General features: G+C 40.3%; 2 protein-coding genes across 7 annotated transcripts in view; one reads left to right on the forward strand and one right to left on the reverse strand.

Moving 5' to 3' along the window:
* The window catches only part of LOC137331279 (mediator of RNA polymerase II transcription subunit 12-like protein), a 482,895-nt gene that overhangs the window by 265,397 nt on the left and 193,164 nt on the right, over positions 1-24,334 (reverse strand). The window lies entirely within an intron of this gene.
* On the forward strand, positions 11,782-13,138 carry LOC137331009 (P2Y purinoceptor 14-like). Its single transcript, XM_067994601.1, has one exon. The coding sequence runs from the start codon at positions 11,929-11,931 to the stop codon at positions 12,964-12,966; it is 1,038 nt and encodes a 345-aa protein (XP_067850702.1). The 5' UTR covers positions 11,782-11,928; the 3' UTR covers positions 12,967-13,138.

The following is a 24,334-nucleotide window of genomic DNA, read 5'->3' on the forward strand; positions in this document are numbered from 1 at the left end:
TCCAACCTTTCCTCATAAGATAACCCCCTCATCCCAGGAATCAGTCAAGTGAACCTTCTCTGAACTGCCTCCAAAGCAATTATGTCCTTTCTTAAATAAGACGACCAAAACTGCACATAGTATTCTAGATGTGGTCTCACCAATGCCCTGTACAATTGTAGCAAAACATCTCTACTTTTATATTCCATTCCCCTTGCAATTAATGAAAACATTCCATTTGCCTTCCTAATCACTTGCTGTACCTGCACACTAACTTTTTATGATTCATGTACTCTGACACCCAGATCCCTCTGTACCTCAGGGTTCTGCAATCTCTCTCCATTTAAATAATAACTGCTTTTCTATAGTTCTGTAGTTAGACTAACAGGTCTATAATTTCCTGGTTTCTCTCTTTCACCTTTCTTAAATAAAGGAGTTACATTTGCAATGTTCCAATCTAAAGGGACAATTGCTGAATCGAGAGAGCTTTGGAAGATTATGGCTAAAGCATCTGCAATTTCCTCACCGACTTCCTTTAAAACCCTGGGGTGGAAACCATCAGGTCCTGGGGATTTGTCAATCTTTAGTGCCATTATTTTTCTAATACTGTTTTCTTGCTTACAGTAGGTGAGTTCCAGTCTTTGATTCAATATTAGTTTCCCTGGAATGTCAGGTATATTATCCTCTTCCCCTACTGTGAAGGCTGACACAAAGTAATTATTCAACAAGTCTGCCATTTCCTTATTTTCATTTGCAATATTACACGCATCTGCTTTTAAAGAGCCCAAATTACCCATGACTACCCTTATTCTTCCAATATAATTGTAAAAACTTTTATGTTAATCTTGATATCCCTCGCAACTTTCTTTTCGTAGCCTCTTTTTGCAGCTCTTACTATCTTTTTTGTCTTCCTTTGCTGTTCTTTATAGCTCTCCCAGTCCCCTGGATCTACACTATTCTTTGTACTTTTGATTGCTCTTTCCTTTAGTTTTATATTATTTCTCACCTCTTTTGTCGACCATGGCTGTTTTATTTGGTAAGTAGAGCTCTTGCCCCTTAGGGGTATATACTGGTCCTGTATTAAGCTAAATTCTTTTTTGAACACCTCCCATTGCTCATCTGTATTTTTACCCAATAACAGTTTTGACCGGCTGTCGTCAGACTCTGTCCCATCCCATTAAAGTTAGCCTTACCAAAATCTAGAATCTTAGTCGGTGTGTTAAGTTTCTCCTTTTCAAATCTAACATTGAATTCGATCATATTATGAACACTGTTAGTTAATAATCTAACAGTAAGGGAACATTTATCTAAGTCTGGTTCATTACTCATTACTAAATCTAGTATGGTCTATCCTCTTGTTGGTTCTAAAACATATTGCGCAAGAGGCCAGAATTGAAGAAGCCCAGAGATCGCAGGGAGGGTGGGGGGTGCGGGTGTAGGGCTGAAGGAGGTTACAGAGATAGGGAGAGCCAAGACCTAGGAGGGATTTGAAAACAAGGATGAGAATTTTAAAAATCGAGGTGTTGCCAAACCAGGAGCCAATGTAGGTCAACGAGCACAGGGGTGATGGGTGAGCAGGACTTGGTGCGAGTTAGGATGCGGGCAGCAGAGTTTTGTATTAGCTCAGGTTTACAGAGGGTGCAAGGTGGGAAGCTGGCCAGGAGAGCATTGAAATAGTCGAGTCTAGAGGTACCAAAGATTTCACTACCAGAGATTTCACATAATAATGGGAAATACTGAAACAGCGGTGACTAAGTTTATTTTATTTTACACGTCTCCTACTGACCAGTTACCTATAAGCACCCAAGTCAAATGAAAACTATGAGGTGCCCGTGGCTCCATTCAACAAAATTCTAGTGTTTGCCCTTCACTTCCCTCAAGAAAAATAATAATAACTGCAACAGAGTCAAGTAGCTGCTGCTTTTTATGGTTAGCTTGATCTCCCTCCCTAGCTTTCACTTTGCCATCTAGGCCATCAACACTACAGCTACACACCAATCTCTATCCCTCCTTGATGGACAGCTAGCAAGTGCCAGTTGAATCTTTGGGTACAGTCTTCCTCATTGTACAAATGAAGTTAATCTGCAACATACATTAGGATACTAGCAAATTTCACGTAGCATTGACTATGGTCAGTGGATAAATACAAGTATTTTTTGTGTGTACATAAGGTCATGAGAGAGTTGGGAAAAAAACACTTTAGAAGCCTGCTCCAAAGAACCGCCTAGTGGCCACAGTCAGCAGCTACATCGAAACAGCTGTCATAGCAACTTCCAATGGTAAATGTCTTCAGAAATTGTGATAACAGGAAGTGAAGTTTGTGGAAAGGAAGGGTGCAAGATTTTTAACAATATATAGATACAGGAAGAAGTCCGTCGACTGGTGGGGGGACAGAAATTGGAGGCAAGAAGCAAAAATCACACCAATGGTGACCGTTTCAATCATTGCAAATGTCATGAGACCCTTCCCATTCCCACCCTACTGCAGAGCAACCGTTATTGCTTTTCAATTGAGGTAGGCTGTCGAGTGAAGTGTTCCTTTTCCAAAGTACCTAATTTCTAATCAAACCAGAGGAAAATGGGAAGTGCACATACAAAGGATAAACTTTAATAAATGAATATGAAAAACCTTACTGGAGTTTATAGTCTAACTCAGTTCTTCACACATGTTGATGTTGCAATAGTGGTGCCAAAGAAGTGAAGGCGCCCATTCACAATTTAATTTTAAGGCCTCCCTGAAGAATGGACATGATGAAGAGCCCATTTTCCTGAGGACAAATCTAAAATATTTAGTGAAAGCGTGGGGGTTGCACATTATGGTTGCCTTACAAATTCTGAAGCAACTTTGTTGATATTGACAAGGCAATGGCTCAGGTGGAATTAGCTTTGGATTTTCTCAATGGTTCTCAGCCTGCTGATGTGAAGCTGTGGGTGAATCAAGTACCAGAGGCACCTCAAGACAACTACAAAATCTACATGCTGGAAAAAAAAGACTTGGATTTATATAGCACCTTTCAGGATGTCCCGAAGTACTTTACAGCCAATGAAGTGCTTTTGAAGTGCAGTCACAGTTGTAATGTAGGAAATATGGCAGCCAATTTGCACACAGCAAAGTCCCACAAACAGCAATGAGACAAACGACCAGCTAATCTGTTTTAGAGATGTTGGTATAAATACTGAAGGATAAATATTGGCCAGGACACTGGGGAGAACTCTTCTGCGAAATAGTGCCTTGGGATCTTTTACGTTCACATGAGAGGACAGACAGGGCCTCGGTTTAATGTCTCATCCAAAAGACAACAACTCCGAAGGTGCAGCGCTCCCTCAGCACTGCACTGAAGTGTCAGTTTAGATTATGGGGCTCAAGTCTCTGGAGTGGGGCTTGAACCCACAACTCTCTGACTCAGAGGCAAGAGTGCTACCAACAGAGCCAACACTTTTGAAAAAGAAACAAAAATTGCTGGAAATAAATGCACAATAGGTCAGCATCTGAAGAGAGAAATGGCAGATTAATGTTTTAGTGAGACCCCTCATCGGGACAGGAAAAAGAAGAGGAGGGCCCCTTCATAGCCTAACCAATATAAAAAGCGGAAAAGTGGATGACAGATTAAGGTCCATGGCTCAGACATGCTAATTAATATTAGAGAGAGAGTTAATGGGCTCATCAAATTCTCTCTTAAGAACGTCAGATAATATACAAAAGGTCAGTCAGGGTGTACAAAGATACTGGAAAGACAAAACATGAGAAACAACATATAAATATTTTAGAGAACAGCAGCGAGATTGAATTTGAGACTTAGGACTTTAAGATATGAAGACTGGCTGAGAAAAGCTCAAATTGTTTTTAAGACGTTTGAGTGGGGACATGCTCTGGGTCCTAAACTGATAAGAAGCAAGGATAATGTGAACATAATCAGCCTGTTTAACTTCTGACTGTGATTGCAGAATTTCGTCATATGGGTATAAAATTAACAAGCCTCAAATACAACCAGGGATTAGAAAAAATTCTGTGCACAGACAGTGATATGTGGAATAAACTTGAAACAAATGCAGTTAATACTCTAACAATTCACTAGCTGTTTAAAAAAAAAAGCACTGGACAAATATCTAGGTCTGAGGAGGTCTCAAGATTATAAAGATATGGATCACACAAATAACTCTCAGCAGCTTAGAATGGGCTTTACGTTGCCGGGATCATGAACAACCATGAGAAATGCAAGTGGTCAGAGCACAGTTGGAGTTTTGTGGAGCTGTGCTTGATTAGCTTAGTAAGACAGGAAATTTCAGCACTTCATGCACTTGGCGGTTTTACCTGTGGTTAGGTCACCTCCTTCAGGAAGGACGAGTAGGTGCGCAGTGTCCACGTTAGGACAATTCATTTGTGAGTGGTATTGGCCTGATGGCCAGTCTTATTCTATGCTATTTTAATGTCTGGAATCAAATAATAATTGCTGATGGACCTAAAAAAAAAGCATACCACAGAAACCTGCACTGCACTGAAGGGAAAGAAAATTCCACCGGAAAGGTCCGAAAAAGTGGTTTACAATCAAACAACAACTTACATTTATATAGCACCTTTAACGTAGTAAAACGTCCCAAGGGACTTCACAAGAGCGTTATCAAGGGGGGGCACCTGGGCAGCAGTGACCACAACATTATACGTTTTCAACTGGCCGTTAGAACCAAAGATACTGAAAATCTACAACTAAGACCAGATTTCAGAAGGGCAAACTTTGCTAAAATGGCAGACGATTTGGATTGGCTAACCCTATTGGGTGGTGATGAGACTGATGTAGAATACAAATGGAAAGTTTTTACGAAGATAAAAAAATGTGGAAGACAAATACGTACCCAAAGTGATAAGAAAAAGCCAAGGTGGCTGACTGGTCGTGTACAAAGACAAATAAGATGCAAACAAAAATGTTCCTATAATCTTAAGGCATCTAATATTCAACTAAACAGAGTTAAGCACAAAAAACAGTTAAAGAAAATAAAGGCTACTATTAGATCAGCTAAAAGAATAATGGAAAAGAGGATTGTGGACAATTATGGAAGTAATGGGGAAAGCTTTTTCAGTTATGTAAAGAATCAGAGGACTGTCAAAGATGGTAGTGAAGGATGCTCAAGGACAGATTACAAAGGACTCACTGGGTACGGAGAAATATTAAATGAGTAATTGGCAACGGTCTTTGCTCGTGAAGAAGATGCTCAACTATTACAATTTAATGATGTTAATAATAAAACTAGTAATATTAACAGAGATGAACATATTGCTTTAAGATAAAATTAAGAACCTGAAAATAGATAGAGCAGCCAGGCCAGATGATATTCACCCGAGGGTCCTCAGATAGATGGGACACGTGCTGTGCGAGCCCCTTGCCCATATTTTTAATAGCTCATTGTACTCTGGGACGGTTCCCATAGACTGGAAGGAGGCTAATGTAGTCCCCATCTTTAATAAAGAAGACAAGAAGGACCAGGGCAACTATAGGCCCATTAGTTTGACATCAGTAACAGGAAAGATGCTTGAGGGTATCATTAGGGGTGTAATATATGATTACTTGGATAGAGGGGGACATATTGGGGACACCAAACATGGCTTCAAAAAAAAAAATCACATCTAACAAATTTGATTATATTTTTTGAAGATGTCACCAAAATGATGGGTGAGGGAAGTCCAGAAGACATTGTCTACTTAGACTTCCAAAAAGCATTTGACAAGGTACCGCACAATAGGTTTCCCTACAAGAAAGTAGTTCTAAATGGATCTGGATCTATTTGAAGACCAGTCACCAGTGATGTCCCACAGGGATCGACGTTGGGACCGTTGCTCTTTACTATTTTTATTAATGATCTAGATGTAGGTGTTGGGGGCATGATCTGCAAATTTGCTGATGATACCAAGATCTGTGCGAGTGTCAGGACTGTAAATGGTGCTCGTCTGCTTCAGGCTGATCTTGATGTGTTGGGGGACTGGGCTCGTGACTGAAAAATGATGTTTAATTTGGAGAAATGCAGTGTTATACATGTGGGTAGGACAAATGCTCAACACCCTTCAGGGAAAAGCGTTAAAGCAGGTGGAGAAAGATAGAGATCTGGGCATTCTAGTGCATAGATCTCTAAAGGTTCATGAGCAATGCCATGATAGCCAGAGCAAATAGGGCGTTGGGGTGCATTTACAGGACAACTGACTATAAGACAAAGCATACTTTAGTATGGCCTCATAGTCAGGCCTCATTTCGAATAACGTGTCCAATTTTGGTCTCCTCACATGGCGGGTGATATTGAGGCTTTGAAAAGGGTGCAGAGGAGGGCCACTAGACTAAATCCCAGCTTAAAACATCTTAGTTATCAAGATAGGCTCAAACAGCTGGGACTCGACACTTTAGAGAAGCGTAGACTTAGGGGTGCTCTGATTGAGATTTGCAAGGTGATGAAAGGAACAGATTGTGTTCCAGCTGACAGTTTGTTCCAATTAAATACATTAGGGAGGACCACGGGCCACAATTTTAAGTTGTACAAGATCTAGGTTAGATGTCTGCAGGTGGTTCTTTTCCCAGAGAAGAGTGGACCTGTGGAACAGGCTGCCGGCTCATGTGGTGGACAGCGATTCGCTGAACTCCTTCAAGCGAGAGCTGGACCTGTTTCTGGCTGGGGCGGAGATTGCCTCTTACAAAAGGCAGGCAAGGTAATGCAATGCATAGAATTATCAGGGCCAGAGTGATCTCCTGGACTGGTTTCGATCTCGAATGGGGTCAGAGAGGAATTTCCCATTTTTTTCTCCCTTCAAATTGGCCTGGGTTTTTAATCTGGTTTTTCGCCTCTCCCAGATCATCACATGGTGTGGCATGGGGAGTGTATATATTGTGATACACAACGTATTACAATTGTGTGGGATAGGCTTGATGGACAAGAGGGTCTTTTCCTGTCCATCATTGATTGTACGTTTGTAAAATTTGACACCAAGCCACATAAGGAGATATTAGGACAGGTGACCAAAAGCTTGGTCAAAGAGGTAGGTTTTAAGAAGCGTTTTAAAGGAGGAGAGAGGTGTAGAGAGGCGGAGAGGTTTAGGGAGGGAATTCCAGAGCTTAGGGCCTAGGCAGCTGAAGGCACGACCGCCAATAGTGGTGCGATTAAAATCAGGGATGCGCAAGAGGCAAGAACTTGAGGAGCGCAGAGATCTTGGAGGGTTGTAGGGCTGGTGTATGTTCCAAAGATAGGGAGGGGTGAGGCCATGGAGGGATTTGAAAACAAGGATGAGAATTTTAAAAACCGTGGCGTTCCCGAACCAGGAGCCAATGTAGGCCAGCAAGCAAAGACAATGCCCAGAGATTGACATTGCTGACAGATACTATAAGAATAGTTCTGTTTAGCTGCTAATCTGTATTATATATGTTTAAAGCCATTGCTCAGGTACTCCCTGTACATTAAGTCCTGAGGTTAAAGTTTAATTGCTGCTCGATAAGACAAGTTTTCAGATTGCTTGCGGATTTCTGGCACCAAGTCAGAAAAAAAAGGCACACTTTTTCTCTTTTTATAATTTGCGAATTTTGAAGTGAGTCATCTGGTGTGTGACGTACACTCTTAAAATAGGTAGACAGACAGATAAAACCATGCAAATTTAAAGCACAGAAGTAGGCCATTCGAACCATTGAGTCTGTGACAGCTCTTTGCAAGAACAATCCAAAGCTAATCTGCCCTGGCTCATAAAAAGTGCGTGGTTTCTGCCACAACCACACTCTGGGCAAAGCACTCTAAGCTCCTGTAGCCTTCTGCATAATAAAAAAAATTCTCTGAGCCCCTCTCCTCACTCTTTTAGCAACAATTTTAAAATTGATGAGGCCTCATTATTAACTTCTCAACCAGAGAAAATACTCTTTCCCCATTCATTCTATGAAAACCCTTTATAATTTAAAAAAAAATCTTTATTAAGTCTTCTATTAGCCTTATATGCTCCAGTGGAAATTGTCCCAGTATGTCAAGTCTCACCTTATAACTATAGTTTCCCAAACGTGGCATCATCCTAGTGAAATCTACTCTAAGCTCCATGGTTTTCATTTCCTTTTCCTAATGGGTGTCCAACACTGCACACTAACTGTGGCCTAACCAATGTTTTTGTATAAATTTCATCACTTCATTACTTTTGATAGTAGTAATACAAATTAGTGTGATAAACACACGGCATTATAGAACACATGGGGTATTCCATCTCAGAGAATCAGGTGGCCCATTTCACTCTATTTTAAAAAAAAACATAATTTCCTGAAATATGACTGAATAAAAGTATGTTGCAATATGTGGCCATTGGTGGGTTGACTTCCTGTATCTCAACACCGGCAGGAAATGCTGATCAACCAAACTGACAAGGGGACTGGCCAATAAGAACAGAGAGGCATCTTGCCCGTACACTCAGTTCATCTTGCAGGTGGACAGTGTTGCTTAGCAGGCCCAGTATCACAGCCTTGACAGGTAAGTGACTCTTTTGAGTATTATTCTGATTGCAATTGCTACAAATCTATGTCTTCATTCTGCAATGAAAAAAATACAAAAAAAAAGCTGAAGATTTTGTCTGAACAATCTGCTATTTGACAAGAAGTAATTTAACTGGTTATATTCTTCTCGTTTTCACGACTTTAGTTGGAACACTGACACACCCTAATGGGTAGATAAGGTGGTGAAAACTGTAAGCTGCAAGAATCGGTTATAACATTTTCCTTTGTTATAATAAATCAGCGAGTAATGTTACACTGGACAGATATTTGCACCTCAGTTTGTGCATGTGAAACACATGGGAAGCAGTTTATATGCAAGAGATCAGATTGGACAGAAACAGAGTTTAAGATTGGACTGTGCCATGTCTTTGCTGTTAAATGGAAAGCTGCCTCTTGCAGGCCAGATGCCACAAATTCAGCAGATTGTAGATAAATGCATTTGACCGTAGATTAAAGTTACGAGGGGTCGTTTTTTGTTTATTAAAATTTCTTTGCGTGCTTGTGCAGAGTCTACTACTTACAACCACAAAACAAGGGGTTTTCTTTCAAGTGGAAAAAGCACCACCAGTTTCCCTTTTCTAAAAAAAAACAACTGGTGGTTCTCCATGTCCACTGAACTCAGAGTACAATATTTTTTTTCCAGAAATCTGCTAATTATACAGATAATCCTAAACAAAGCAGTCAATGGGTACAGCAGAGAGAAGAAAAGAAATTGAAGGCATTAGAAACCTGGAGTGAAAACAACAACAAAAAAATGCTGCAAATATACAGCAGGTCCATTGTATTTGGAAGAGAAAATATTTTGGGTGGAGAACTTCATCAGAACTGGTGAATCAGAGGAAGGGTCGCTCCCCCAAATGTTAACCTGTCTTTCCAGATGCTGACGGGTGTGCTGTGCATTTCCAACATTGTTTTTGTTATTATTCTTCTCCTACAGTTAGACAGCAGAATACTGAAACTTGCCAGAAAACTCAAACTGCTCTGGAAAATCTATTAAGTTTTAATTTAACTACAAAAAAAATAAAGTAGTAGCAGCAGCAGATGGTAGGGAACCAGTTAAAGACCACAACAATTTCAGAAATTCAATGATGCTTATCAACCATGCTACCTTTACTCGCAGTTGCTTTCAGGTTTAACTTGACAATTAACTATGTTTGGGAGACCAAGTCACAGGCCATAAATCTTCAAGATGAATGCCACGATGTAATTTCAGCAAAAGGCTGCTGTAAATTAGGATTTTAAGCACATTTTTCCCCTTCACTCTGGGTAAAAGAAAGTTCTCAATTTTTGATTAAAACAGTCTATTTTTAACCATCTGATTGACTGATTCGATTTTAAACCTAAGCAAGTGACAGCCTCCAGTTTAAATGAGTTACCATTGCTTTTATATATGAGCCTGCCAAGGTAAAAAAGAAATTAAGTTTGAGAAGTGAAGCCATGCCTTACATTAATGCATTGTGAAAAGATTAGCCGAGATCTGCGTTAGTGCACTAATTAATTTAGCTAAAATCTGTGTTAATGCATCATGTGATGAAGCTTGCTGATATTTGAGTTAGTCTACTCAATGATTAATCAGCTGAAACTTATGTTAATGCAATGGTGCGATGAACATAAGAAATAGGAGGACTAGGCCACTCGGCCCCTGGAGCCTGCTCCGTGATGAGTCTAACTGAGGTCTGTGCTGGTGTGCTATGTTATTAGCCTGGCTGAGACTTATTGTGCTATGCAGTAAATGCATCATTTAATGAGTTAAGTGGAGGAGATCCACAAACTCACTCTCTTGGCTGAGGAAACAGTGCACAGAAGTTCTTAAAAAGGAGGACGAAGAACAGAGACAGCAAGCAAGTAACCAGATGCCCAGTGTTGCCAGGTTTCTAGATTTGGACTTAACAGTTCACATTTTGAGTGAAGGTTCAGAAATGTTTAAAATGTAAATCTAATGCCCAAAGTTTGATTTTTTTTTTAAATTCAGAAATTCACTTCTTTGTCCCCTGGTATGAAGCCATTAGTTATTCAGGTGGAAATGAAGTTTCATCAGCAGTAAACGTTAGAAATCAAGCCATGACACCACTCCCTACCCCCCCATCCTCGTTCATGTCCTGATTTTAGACTTGGGAAAAGATGGCAATGCTGCCAGCCCCTGAATTCAAATTGCACTTCCATCTTGTTACTGATATCTTCCTCGCAATTGTTGGTGCCTAAGTTTGTCCATTTCATTTTGTTTGTTGGCACATTTTAAAACATTCTTTGTTTTCTGAAAACAAGACGCACTCCTTGCTTGTAACGGTGTCAGATTCATCAGTCAGTCCTATTCTGCATCCAAGTCAAGAAGCTCAAAAAGAGCAGTGTTTACTAATATGGAAGATAATTCTGTGATCTTGCACTCCCAACACGGAGCTACACTTGCAGCAAGAGTGGATCGGAGAATCGGGACTACAATATTATAGCCCACTGTCCGATACACACTCCTTGTGTGGCTCTCTGCTGGGAGTGTGAGATCTACAATGAGAATAGAAGATATGTTGCCTTCAACAACTTCATGTACATACATGCTCATGAGCAACAAGAGAAGAAGTTGTGGGCTAACTTTGAGTCAGTCAATTTTTTTTTTCAGTTTTCTTTGTTAAACTAAATACAATTTCCTGCTCATCAAGGAAACACACCCATTGTTTTCCAGTAAAGCAAACATTGAGAATTAGTAGATTATTTCCCAATGGCAGAAGCACAGTTTCATTTCCCACATTCCTAATTTTCCCCTGTCTTGAAGATGCTGACTCTTGCTATTAGAGAGCAGGCAGCTCGCTACTATCTCTTGCACGTGAGGTTAGACAACAAAGTGTAGTTGGGTTTTCGACCGTGGAGGAAAAGCCTAATCATGTCCTCACCCAACTTCCACCTTGGACGATTTTTAGCCTCCCTAGCCCAGGGTCGTTGAGGCTGACTGTAGTGTCCCGACTGCCACCCCTGGTGGATCAGCTTGCTCAACACAGAGCAAGCCCCGATTCTGGTGCCTTCCTGGTCTATATGGCTCAGTACCAAACAGGCAGTCAACACCATTCTTTAGAACATTTTTTTTTTGGAAAAAAAACTATCCCCCAGATTTTTTTTGTTGTAAATTTAACAGCTGAAAGTCATAATTTACATATTTGGGGGATTAGTGGTTTTACAACATCACCACTGCAGGCTTATCAAAAAAATCTGTATTATAAATAACTGTTCACATTAACTCAAACCTGAGGGTTAAGTTTGCATATGTTATCAGTTACTGTTCTTTATCACTTTTGTTTTGTTTCTGGCAATAATATTGCAGCAGACAGCAACAGATGGCAGTGGTATTACCTCACACAATCTGAACAGAAACAACACTGGGATTTATTTCACTGGACGCCAGTGGAAAAATCATAAGCTGATTATCTTTAACAAACTAACTTGTTGCATCATCAACCCTCAGATTTATGGCTACCTCTACAGAAATCTACGCAACTCTGACCGGGGCAAACTATTCAGGCACGGCAAACAATTTTGGTAACTCCACTTGTCTTTATTCCTCAAAAGGCTTCAAAGTGTTTACTATTACTGCCTATACATTCATTTGTGTGATCGGAGTCATTCTCAACAGCCTAGCATTTTGGGTGTACTTCTGTCATGTTCCCAACAGCAATTCCATTATAGTCTACTTGAAGAATCTGGTCATAGCCGACTTACTGTTGGTCCTGTCATTACCAATAAAAATCCTCCGAGACAATGAAGTGAATTCCAAATCAAGCCTGAACATAATTTACTGCAATTTTGTAGCATGTATCTTCTATTTGAACATATACTCCAGTATTCTCTTCCTGGGATACATTGCAGCCACCAGATACCTGAAAATTGTCAAACCTCTCAAAACACATGCATTTCAAAATCTGAAGACTGCAAAACGTCTCTCTCTTGGAACCTGGGGTGCCATTCTCCTCCTTGGAATCTTATTTGCGTTTCTGATAAATATGGAAAAGCAACCAGTACCAAACTCTCAGACTTGCATAAAAATTGGAACGCAACAAAAGACTATCTACACTTTTGCCCACATTGCTGGCATAATCACATTTCTTTGCGTGTTGGTAGGACTTTGTTTCTTTTACTTTCAAATTTCAAGGCAACTCCACCAGTCCTCTTCTGCACAGTCACTGAAAAAGCAAACCAAGGCAAAGAACAACATTCTAATTCTGATTGCTGTGTTCTTGGTTTGTTTTGTCCCCTACCACATCATAAGACTTCCTTATATTTTAACTCAGATAAACGTCATTTCAGACTGCTTCTGGCAAAGGATTTTGTACTATGCTAAAGAATCTTCCCTCTTACTGTCAACGCTTAATGCTTGCTTTGATCCAGTGATCTACTTTCTGTTTTGCAAGGCATTTAGGTCAAAGTTAGGCCTGGACAAAAAGGCAAAAGGTTTACACCTGAATGAAATTTCTGTGCCTGTTAATGCATCACATATTGTACTTGATTAATCCACTGACTTTCACATCAATTGTAAGAGGTTGTGAATCTAATCCCACAGAAAGGAGCGTTCCACATTAAAGAGCACAAGTTCTTCCAGAAGGAGAAAAGGGCATTCGGCCCATCAAGTCCATTTCCTCCCAACTCCACATACAATTTGACCAATCATAGGCCATACCCAACCTACTTGTTGTTCACTAGATTATTTCCTGGGATGAGAGGGCTGTCCTATGAGGAGAGATTGAGTACAATGGGCTTATACTCTCTGTAGTTTAGAAGAATGAGAGATGATCTCATTGAAACATAAGATTCTGAGAGGGCTTGACAGGATGGATGCTGAGACGCTGTTTTCTCTGGCTGGAGAGTCGAGAACTAGGGGGCATAGTCTCAGGAAAAGGGGTCGGCCACTTAGGACTGAGATGAGGGGAAATTTCTTCACTCCGGTTTGTGAATATTTGGAATTCTCTATCCCAGAAGGCTGTGGATGCTCAGTTGCTGCATACATTCAAGGCTGAGATCGATAGATTTTTGGACTCTAAGGGAATCAAGGGATATGGGGATTGGGCGGGAAAGTGGAGTTGAGGTCGAAGATCAGCCATGATCTTACTGAATGGCGGAGTGGCTTGAGGGGCCACATGGCATGCTCCTGCTCCTTATTTCTGATGTTCTTATGTACTTAATCTCCCGAGAGAGTCAACTAGTCACAGTTAAACCTTCCAAGCTGAAACACAGTGAAAATGTGTCCATGGTCCCCAAGAGTAATCAAGAAAAGCTTCAAAATATTAATCCAGTTGAGAAAAAAAAAAGCAAAACTCAGACCAGTTGGATTCCACAGGGAATTCAATTCATGCGTCGGAACCATTGCGTCTCATCGAGTATTTGATTATCTGTTTCTCTCCCTTGCGCATGTGATTCCATTATTACACAGTCATTCACAGAAATTTTTTAATGAAATTAGTCCACATAGTAATAAACAATTTTGCTGGGAATCTATTCCACATGTCCAAGACCCAATAGGGAGAAAGAGACATTGTGTTTTACTCTTCACTCTCATTTAAGGCTTGCTAATTTTGGGGTGAACTAATGTTAAACTCAAATTAACCCACAATTAAATGCCCATTAATAAAGCTGCATATTTTAAAGCTTAACAATTGGAACAAGTAATAAGTTTAAGATTTCACTGAAGTTTGACTGTAATTTACTTTAGTAGCTATGGCCTTTCACAATGTTATATATTTTCATTGACTGTCGCATAGAAGCTTAAAAAGATTTTTCACCAGTTGGTTCGACAAATTGAATAAAATGTTGGTGCATATTTGTAAGTTAGGATCTTTTTAATTTGGACCTCAGCCACATCGTGAGCCTTAAAAGAAGTAAAACATAACTGCTACACCAGCTACAAAAGGAGAGAAAAGACATCTGACATTTGGAAGAAAACATATAATAATTTCAAGCTCACCTTTCAATAAAGAACTCGCTTATAATTTAGGCCTCATTTCACGTTTTGTTGGCAGGAAAACCAAATGACTAGATACTTGAACCCCTGGTAAAACTGACTATATGGATGCTTAAATAACACTGAACGACTGCTTGCTTCCTTCCATCTCCCTCCCTCTCTAGCCTAAATTGCCAAATCTACTGCATCATTGCTCAGTTGTTTGATGGGTGCTGCACTAATTTGCTAAGGCAAGTGGTTTATCATCAGTCAGAAAGCAACACATGCACTGCCTCGGACTTCTTATGCAAAATTACCACGCTCAAGCAGCAAGATTGCTGGTTTTATTGTAGAATGTGGTAAATCATTTGCTCTTGTTTTAGTAGTTAGACTTTAGAATGTTTAATGGCTCGGTATTAAAATTCTTTTAAAAACGTTATGTGGCCAATATTTCATCTTAACCTTACAACTGTTGGGTCCATTAAAGTTTTGCTTCATTAAACTCCATGAGAGGAAATAAAGGAATTATTAAAAATTGAGGGAAGGAACTTTACTTTTAATGGATTAGATTTTAATATTCATTTTGAGAGAACTCCTTGAAAATACTTAATTGTTAATGGCTTTTCAAATCTATTGCAAGATTTGAACCAAATCCAGTATATTTTAATAATTATTTTTATATTCTTTAAGAAAAAGGAATACTCTTATATTTTGTGAAGTCTCTATAGCATTTTGTGACACAGTGCTGACAGCATAATCTATTTTAAACATTTAGAGTTGGCAGTATGTTTGTGCCTAAACTGGGACCTATGTACAACTTGGACCTCAAGTTCCTGACAGAGCACATACATAGGCCCCACTAATCTGATTCAATCTAGCAGAGGGGCAACCACATCCAGGACCTTGAGTCAGTCTTTTACAGTCAATGTTGATCAGGGCTATGGGTCTGTAAGATGAGAAAAGGGTGGGATCTTTTTTGTGAATTAGTTTCATTGAGACTATTTTGAAAGTTCCCGAGAGGATCTTTATCCCTTCAGTGTGGTGGAAGATAGTACAGCCTTGTAGAATTTGACTGTACTTTGCAGAGGTACGCTATTACTTAATAGGGCTATTCCTCTGCTCTTGGATGAGTAGGAGGCTGTCATTGTTTGGCCCACCAAGTCCCTCATTAGATTAGTATATTCAGAGGGGTTGGAGTCAATCTCTTGCAGAAATGCAATGTCTGCTTGCTCATTTTTGAGAAGTTAGAATTTCTTACAACGGATTGAGTAGTTTAATCCCTTGGCATTCAGGGAGATCATTTTGAGCTTAATCAAAGTGGTTTTGGTGTTGTGTGCACCAGGACTTGGTTGTGCTCAGTATTGTGGGTCTATCCACGGAGAGAGGGGAACCTCTGTGGATAATAGGGGTGCTTCCCTGGACTGGGGCCCCACATCAATGGGTTGCCCTTTTGCTCCTTCTTCTGTTCTGTTCCCCAGTCCTGTGGGAGTGTTTTGTCTACCATGTTGCTATTCTTCTCACATTTGCATTATATGTCCTGTCCCTCAATCAAGATCACTAAAAAAGATTAGTCATTATCTCATTGCCGTTTGTGAGACCATGCTGTGGGCAAATTGGCTGCCGCATTTCCTACACTGCGACAGTGACTATGCTTCAAAAAGTACTTACTTTCCTGTAAATCGCTTTGGGATGTCCGGAGGTCGTGCAAGGCGTGATATAAATGCAATCTTTCCTTCTTTTATAGTGTATACCTTTCCCGTAGTACAATATTTAAGATAGGTTATTTTCCCCCATCCCATCACGCAGACCATTCTTCACTTAAACGTTTGACAGTGGGGTATGGCTGATCTTTGCCTGACCTCACCTTTATGTTCAGTGTTGCTGGTTGGTCACAATCCGCACAAGACCGTTGGCTAACCGGCAGACTATGTAGAACAGGGAAATACAGGACAAAAAAAAGACACTGCAGTCGACCAGACAGGTCGCAAAAATGACCACCTCACAATTGTCCACTCACTCAAATATCTATCCAAATCTCATACATTTTTCTATATTATCTTCTCCACAGCCTCCCTGGGCAATCTATTCCAAGTTCACCAGCTTCTGCATAACACAGTTTAAATGTAAACTGTGTCCTCCTTCCCACTTCGACATTTGAATAAAATCTTCCTTGCCTCCCCTCCTCCAGAGTAAACAATCCCAAGATTTTCCATATCTCTTCACAGCTCAGATATCTTAATCTAGGTATCGGTTTGATTGTCCTTTCCCACACTGCCTCCAATGACTAGAAATCCTTGCAACCAGAAATGCATACCCTGTCATAGAATGATACAACACAGGAGGCCGCCATTCGGCCCATTTATTTCTGTTGGTTTCAGGGACCTGTGGACGATCATGCCAACATTCAATATTCAACAGTTGCCCCATAATGTTACCATGTTTAAGCGGCATTAGATGGTCAGCATCTGCCAAGCGAGGTATCTGAGCGACAAGGAGATACTGAAGTGCAGTTACATGTACGTAATTAGATTGCGAGTTCAGTATAGTTCGCTGTATGGGCCTAGCTTATATGATCATAGAATGATACAGCACGGAAGGAGGCCAATCAGCCCATCGTGCCTGCAACAGCTCTTTGAAATAGCTATCAAATTTTTTTTTTAGTAATACCACATGTTCATTCCCATTATGACATTCTTCTGTGAAAACTGAGACAAAGTAATCATTTGATAAACTCCACCATTCCTTCATCCTCCAAAAGCAACTTTCCTTTTTTTGCCCTTAATTGGCCCTCCAATTAGTAACCAGAGATTTAAGATAAATGGTAAAAGCGGTGTTCCCCAGGGGTCGGTGCTGGGACCACTGCTTTTCTTGATATATGTTAATGACTTGGACTTGGCTGTACAGGGCACAATTTCAAAATTTGCAGATGACACCAAACTTGGAAGGGTAGTGAACAGTGAGGAGGATAGTGATAGACTTCAAGAGGATACAGACAGGCTGGTGGCATGGGTGGACATGTGGCAGAAGAAATTTAACACAGATAAATGCGAAGTGATACATTTCAGTAGGAAGAATGAGAAGACGCAATATAAACTAGAGGACACAATTCTAAAAGGGGTACAGGAACGGAGAGATCTGGGGATATATGTACACAAATCATTGAAGGTGGCAGGGCAGGTTGAGAAAGTGGTTAAAAAAGCATACAGGATCCTGGGCTTTATAAATAGAGGCATAGTGTACAAAAGTAAGGAAGTCATCATGAACCTTTATAAAACACTGGTTCGGCCACAACTGGAATATTGTGTCCAGTTCTGGGCACCGCACTTTAGAAAAGACGTGAAAGCCTTAGAGAGGGTGCAGAAGAGATTACTAGAATGATTCCAGGGATGAGGGACTTTAGTTACGTGGATAGACTGGAGAAGCTGGGGTTGTTCTCCTTGGAACAGAGAAGGTTGAGAGGAGATTTGATAGAGGTGTTCAAAGTCACAAAGGGTCTAAACAGAGTTGATAGAGAGAAACTGTTCCCACTGGCGGAAGGGTCAAGAACCAGAGGACACAGATTTAAGGTGATTGGCAAAAGATCAAAAGGTGATATGAGGAAAAACTTTTCTACCTAGTGAGTGGTTAGGATCTGGAATGCATTGCCCGAGGGGGTGGTGGAGGCAGATTCAATTATGGCCTTAAAAAGGGAACTGGATAAGTACTTGAAAATAAAATATTTGCAGACCTATGGGGATAGGGCATGGGAGTGGGACTAGCTGGATTGCTCTTGTATAGAGCCGGCTCGAACTCGATGGGCTGAATGGCCTCCTCCCATGCTGTAACCTTTCTATGATTCCGTGCAAAGAACCAGAGGCGAGATGGGAAGAAATTCTTTTGCACAGCAAGTTATGATGATCTAGAATGCACTGCCTGAAAGGGTGGTGGCAGCAGAGTCAATAATAACATAAAAAGCATAAAAAGAGCAGTTTCCTCCTCTTGGGGGTGTCACTGCCACATAACTTCAGAGTGGGGATGCCCTGGGTGGTAGGACCAGTCCTCTGACACAAATTCCATACCACGCATGTTTAAAAGACTGTGATCAGGGCCCCGGCAACTTCCTCATTACACCTGGTGCCTTTTCCAATTTGCGATCAGTTTTTTTTTAAAATCTGAGTACTACTTCCCTATCGCCATCCTATTTAATTCTCTACTCCTGCATTTGCACTTCATTCCCACTATCACATTCTTCTGAGAGAACTGGGGCAAAGAATTATTTAATAACTCCACCATTTCTTCATCCTCAAAAAGTAACTTCTCTTTTTTTGTCCATAATTTGCCCTCCTCCTCTTTCTTTAACTGTTCTTTCAATTTAAGTGTTTATAAAATCCTTTATTATCTGCTATTCATAATCCTCTTTGCCTTTCTAAACATTTTTCTTTATTTTCTATTCTCTGCTTGATTTTCTTTTGTATTATTAACCTAAGTGTCCTTTTATTTTCTTAGTCATTCAAGGAAATTCAGCTTTTGCTGCCTCCCCCTTATGGGAGCATGACTAGTTTCCTGCTAAATCATCTCGTTTCATACTTTACACAAACATATTCTCTTCATAATAATCCTGGAGCACAACCACCCAATACCATTAACAAACCGAATTGCTGAAAGCATAAAGTTGACATCCTAACCATCACAGCCACATATATCTTTCAAAAGAGAATTGGATAAGTACACCAAAGGAAAAAATTTGCAGGGCTATAGGGAAAGAGCAGGGGAATGGGACTAATTGGATAGCTCTTTCAAAGAGCCGGCACAGGCACGATGGACCGAATGGCCTCCTCCAGTGCTGTGCCTACTATGATACGGCCATTTCAGTTCAATCCTGAATAAAAGAAACAGAAAACAGCCGGGCCACAGTTATTGCACAGTGATCAGCTGAATGAAAAGTTCAGTATGCAGTTAAGAACATAAGAACATAAGAAATTGGAGCAGGAGTAGGCCAATCGGCCCCTCGAGCCTGCTCCGCCATTCAATAAGATCATGGCTGATCTGATCCCAACCACAAATCTAAAGAACACAAGAAGTCGGAGCAGGACCCGGCCACATAGCCCCTGGGCCCTCTCCGCCACCCACAGGGCATTGACCGATCCGAACTCAGCTTCATGTCCAACTTCCTGCCCGCTCCCCATAACCCCTAATTCCCTTTACTTCTAGGAAACTGTCTATTTCTGTTTTAAATTTATCTAATGATGTAGCTTCCACAGCTTCCTGGGGCAGCAAATTCCACAGACCTACCACCCTCTGAGTGAAGAAGTTTCTCCTCATCTCAGTTTTGAAAGAGCAGCCCCTTATTCTAAGATTATGCCCCCTAGTTCTAGTTTCACCCATCTTTGGGAACATCCTTACTGCATCCACCCGATCAAGACCCTTCACAATCTTATATGTTTCAATAAGATCGCCTCTCATTCTTCTGAACTCCAATGAGTAGAGTCCCAATCTACTCAACCTCTCCTCATATGTCCGCCCCCTCATCCCCGGGATTAACCGAGTGAACCTTCTTTGTACTGCCTCGAGAGCAAGTATGTCTTTTCTTAAGTATGGACACCAAAACTGTATGCAGTATTCCAGGTGCGGTCTCACCAATACCTTATATAACTGCAGCAATACCTCCTTGTTTTTATATTCTATCCCCCTAGCAATAAAAGCCAACATTCCGTTGGCTTTCTTGATCACCTGCTGCACCTGCATACCAACTTTTTGATTTTCTTGCACTAGGACCCCCAGATCCCTTTGTACTGCAGTACTTTCCAGTCTCTCGCCATTAAGAAAATAACTTGCTCTCTGATTTTTCCTGCCAAAGTGCATAACCTCACATTTTCCAATATTATATTGCATCTGCCAAATCTCCGCCCACTCACCCAGCCTGTCTATATCCCCTTGCAGGTTTTTTATGTCCTCCTCACTCTCTACTTTCCCTCCCATCTTTGTATCATCTGCAAATTTTGATATGTTGCACTCGGTCCCCTCCTCCAAATCGTTAATATAGATTGTAAAGAGTTGGGGACCCAGCACCGACCCCTGTGGAACACCACTGGTTACTGGTTGCCAGTCCGAAAATGAACCATTTATCCCAACTCTCTGCTTCCTGTTTGATAACCAATCCTCCACCCATGCCAGAATATTACCCCCAATCCCGTGATTTTTTATCTTAAGTAATAATCTTTTATGTGGCACCTTGTCGAATGCCTTCTGGAAGTCTAAATACACTATGTCCACTGGTTCCCCTTTATCCACCCTATACGTTATATCCTCGAAGAACTCAAGCAAATTTGTCAGACATGACTTCCCCTTCATAAAGCCATGCTGACTTTGTCCTATTAAATTATGCTTATCTAAATGTTCCGTTACTGTCTCCTTAATAATAGACTCCAAAATTTTACCCACCACAGATGTTAAGCTAACTGGCCTATAATTTCCAGCCTTCTGCCTACTACCCTTTTTAAATAACGGTGTTACATTAGCAGTTTTCCAATCTGCCGGGACCTCTCCTGAGTCCAGGGAATTTTGGAAAACTATCACCAAAGCATCCACAATCCCTACTGCCACTTCCCTCAAGACCCTAGGATGGAAGCCATCAGGTCCAGGGGATTTATCCGCCTTGAGTCCCATTATTTTACTGAGTACCATCTCCTGAGTGATTTTAATCGTATTTAGCTCCTCCCCCCCGAGAGTCCCCTGTTTGTCCAGTGTTGGGATATTCTTAGTGTCCTCTACTGTAAAGACTGAAACAAAATATTTGTTCAGCATTTTTGCCATCTCCATGTTTCCCACCATTAATTTCCCGGTCTCATCCTCTAAGGGACCTATGTTTGCCTTAGCCACCCTTTTTCTTTTTATATAACTATAGAAACTCTTGCTATCTGTTTTTATATTTTTTGCTAATTTCTTTTCATAATCTAACTTCCCTTTCTTAATCAATCCTTTAGTTACTTTTTGCTGTCTTTTGAAGAATTCCCAATCTTCTATCCTCCCACTAACTTTGGCTACCTTATATGTCCTTGTTTTTAGTCGGATACTATCCTTGATTTCTTTACTTAGCCACGGATGGCTGTCATTTCTTTTACACCCTTTTTTCCTCAGTGGAATATATTTATTTTGAAAGTTGTAAAATAACTCCCTAAATGAACACCACTGCTCATGTACCGTCTTACCCTTTAATCTATTTTCCCAGTCCACTTTAATCAATTCCGCTCTCATACCATCATAGTCTCCTTTATTCAAGCTCAGTACGCTTGTTTGAGAATCAACCTTCTCACCCTCTAATTGGATATGGAATTCAACCATGTTGTGGTCGCTCGTTCCAAGGGGATCCTTAACTAGGACATTATTAATTAATCCTGACTCATTACACAGGACCAGGTCCAAGGTTGCCTGCCCCCTTGTAGGATCAGTTACATACTGCTCAAGAAATCCATCCCTGATGCACTCAATGAACTCGTCCTCAAGGCTTCTCTGCCCAATTTGATTTGTCCAGTTAATATGATAATTAAAATCCCCCATAATTATGGCTGTTCCCTTATTACATGCCCCGACTATTCCCATTAGTCATACTAGTAATTCCTCTTTCTTAGTAGGAAGAAACAAGAAGGATAGTGTATTTACAGAATGGCTTATCATGCCCTCAAGACATCCCAAAGCTCTTCAGAACCAATGAATTACTTTTGAAATGCAATGCCTGTTGTTATGTAGCTAAACATGGTAGCAAATTTGCACAAAAGATCCCACCATAATCAAATGAGATGAATGACCAGTTTATTGTGATATTGGTTGATGGAAGCATGTTATATACTGTTAGCGTAAAATTTGCACTGTTGGGTTAAAGGCAACGATGAAGTGACTATTGGGTACATGTCGGTGGTCTTTACCCTAAAACCACACTGAAATACGCTTTGTGTAGATTAGACTAACCCTAATTAAAGCTTAAACATAACACTTGACTACTAACAAAATGGACACTACTAAACAAAATGGATTCTGTGACTGTGGGAAAGACAGTTAAAAGTGTTGAGTTTGTACATTCCAAAACTGGCTTACAGTCTGGGAATACAAAAGACATTTCACAACGAACTGATAAAACTATAGAACCAGACTGCGTGAAACAAAGGCATACTGTCTTAAGGTGATAACAGTTGTTTTAATTTGATTGGTTAATATGTAAACAGTCCGTTGTTGCTGTGCGGGCTTAATTGGTTAATGTGTGTAATCAAGATTAATGATGTAAAAGCTACTGAAAATCTGTATTTCAAAAGGTATAAAAAAGCATGACAACCATTTTAAAGTTGAGAAGTTAGCTGCGGTGCTGCGGAGTGTCCAGTCTTCTCCCAAAGCTTTGTCCAATAAACTGCATGTTGAATCTTTAAGTCTGACTCAGAGTGGTAATTTTTTCCCACAACATATACTATTGTATTGTTAAGTACTGCACTGCCATTTTAAAAGATTTATTTTTTTACTTTCGTAAAAATGTACATCTTACAATAAATCTGAACTCATTATTAGCCTGAACTATATTGTCTGTTGGTGTGGCTTTATTCCACCTATGAGGGAGATTAAGAGTATACAGTGGGCATAAATTGTCCCCTTCACTGCATACATAAAGGTTAATTTTTTAGTTCATTGGAGTTGCTGGCCTACTTTTGAGTGTTACCTTTCGTAGCGATCATGAGTAAAAAGTGTTACAATTCGGGACCAATCCTAACAGCATTATCAATAAGAAGATTCCATCTGATGATTTACATCAAGCTAATAATGGACATGAAGAAAAAAAGTGGAGCCCAGCACGTTTCACTGAGGCAGCACTGCACAGACTTATAATAAAAATCGTTTACATGACAAAGCTGACATTGTTGATCTGTCAGGCACTACTATTTATCAGCACTATCAAATGGTTCATCCAGCTAATTTAATACCTCATTTGACATGCTCAGCCATGAGACCAGGATGCCAGACTCTACTGAAGATCTTGACGTGTCAAGGGTTGCTCTTCTATCCTCGAGCTGGACAGCAAGAGGATTGTTGCATTTCTATTCCCCAAGGCCGAACATGTTGCAGCCAAAATGGCAATTATTTTGCAGGTTGTTGCTTTCAGATTTTGCAATGGTGGCTATGGTTTCCATCAGCTTTGGCACAACTGCTATATACAGGCTAATAACTATAGCTTTTATTACATATGACATTCGCTTTTTTTCAATCATTTGGGATGTCATAGGTCTAGATGAAATAAGCGAGAAGGGGAGCAGTTAATTTCTCTGATGAACCTTTCAGAACCCAAGTTCCTGAGCCACATAGGTCAGTAATACTTGAGATCTAGCATTTCAAAAGGTTGTTTAATTTTCTGTGCCTTATATCAGATCAGTCTTGCTGTAAGTTAACAGAACTTCTGGTGCTACACCTTGGATTTCAGATGGCTTTTCAACAGATGTCATATTGAACAGGACACTATAAATCAGTGTAGTTCTCCTTAGTCGCAGGATATGCAACAAGCTATTGGCCTACCAAGACCACCACCAAATCTGAAGTTTTGCTTATCTTAAACTCATTGTTCAACCCCAACTCAGCTTTCATAAGGGATGGCACTCAAATCTGGTAAAGTGCCCAATGTTTTTTGTAAAATTAAAATGTTTAAAACCTAGGTGTGATATGAAAAACACACAAGGAAACCACAGAATGCATAGTTAGATCTCTGAATTAAGACAATTCCAAGTAACCCATTTCCCATTGTGCATCGCTATTTATTTTAAAGTCACAATGCGTGTTCTCAAATAGAAGTCAAAGTAGAACTGATGCATTTGACTATTCATTTCACCACTTGCTACTTCTGGTAAAAGGAAATGCTGTACACCACAAATTGCCCAGTAACATCATGAGGGTAAAAATATACATTTTGTTGCACACACAAGTCCATTCCTCTC

The sequence above is a fragment of the Heptranchias perlo genome, chromosome 13 (assembly GCF_035084215.1).
Source record: "Heptranchias perlo isolate sHepPer1 chromosome 13, sHepPer1.hap1, whole genome shotgun sequence".
In the NCBI taxonomy this organism is placed as follows: Eukaryota; Metazoa; Chordata; class Chondrichthyes; order Hexanchiformes; family Hexanchidae; genus Heptranchias; species Heptranchias perlo.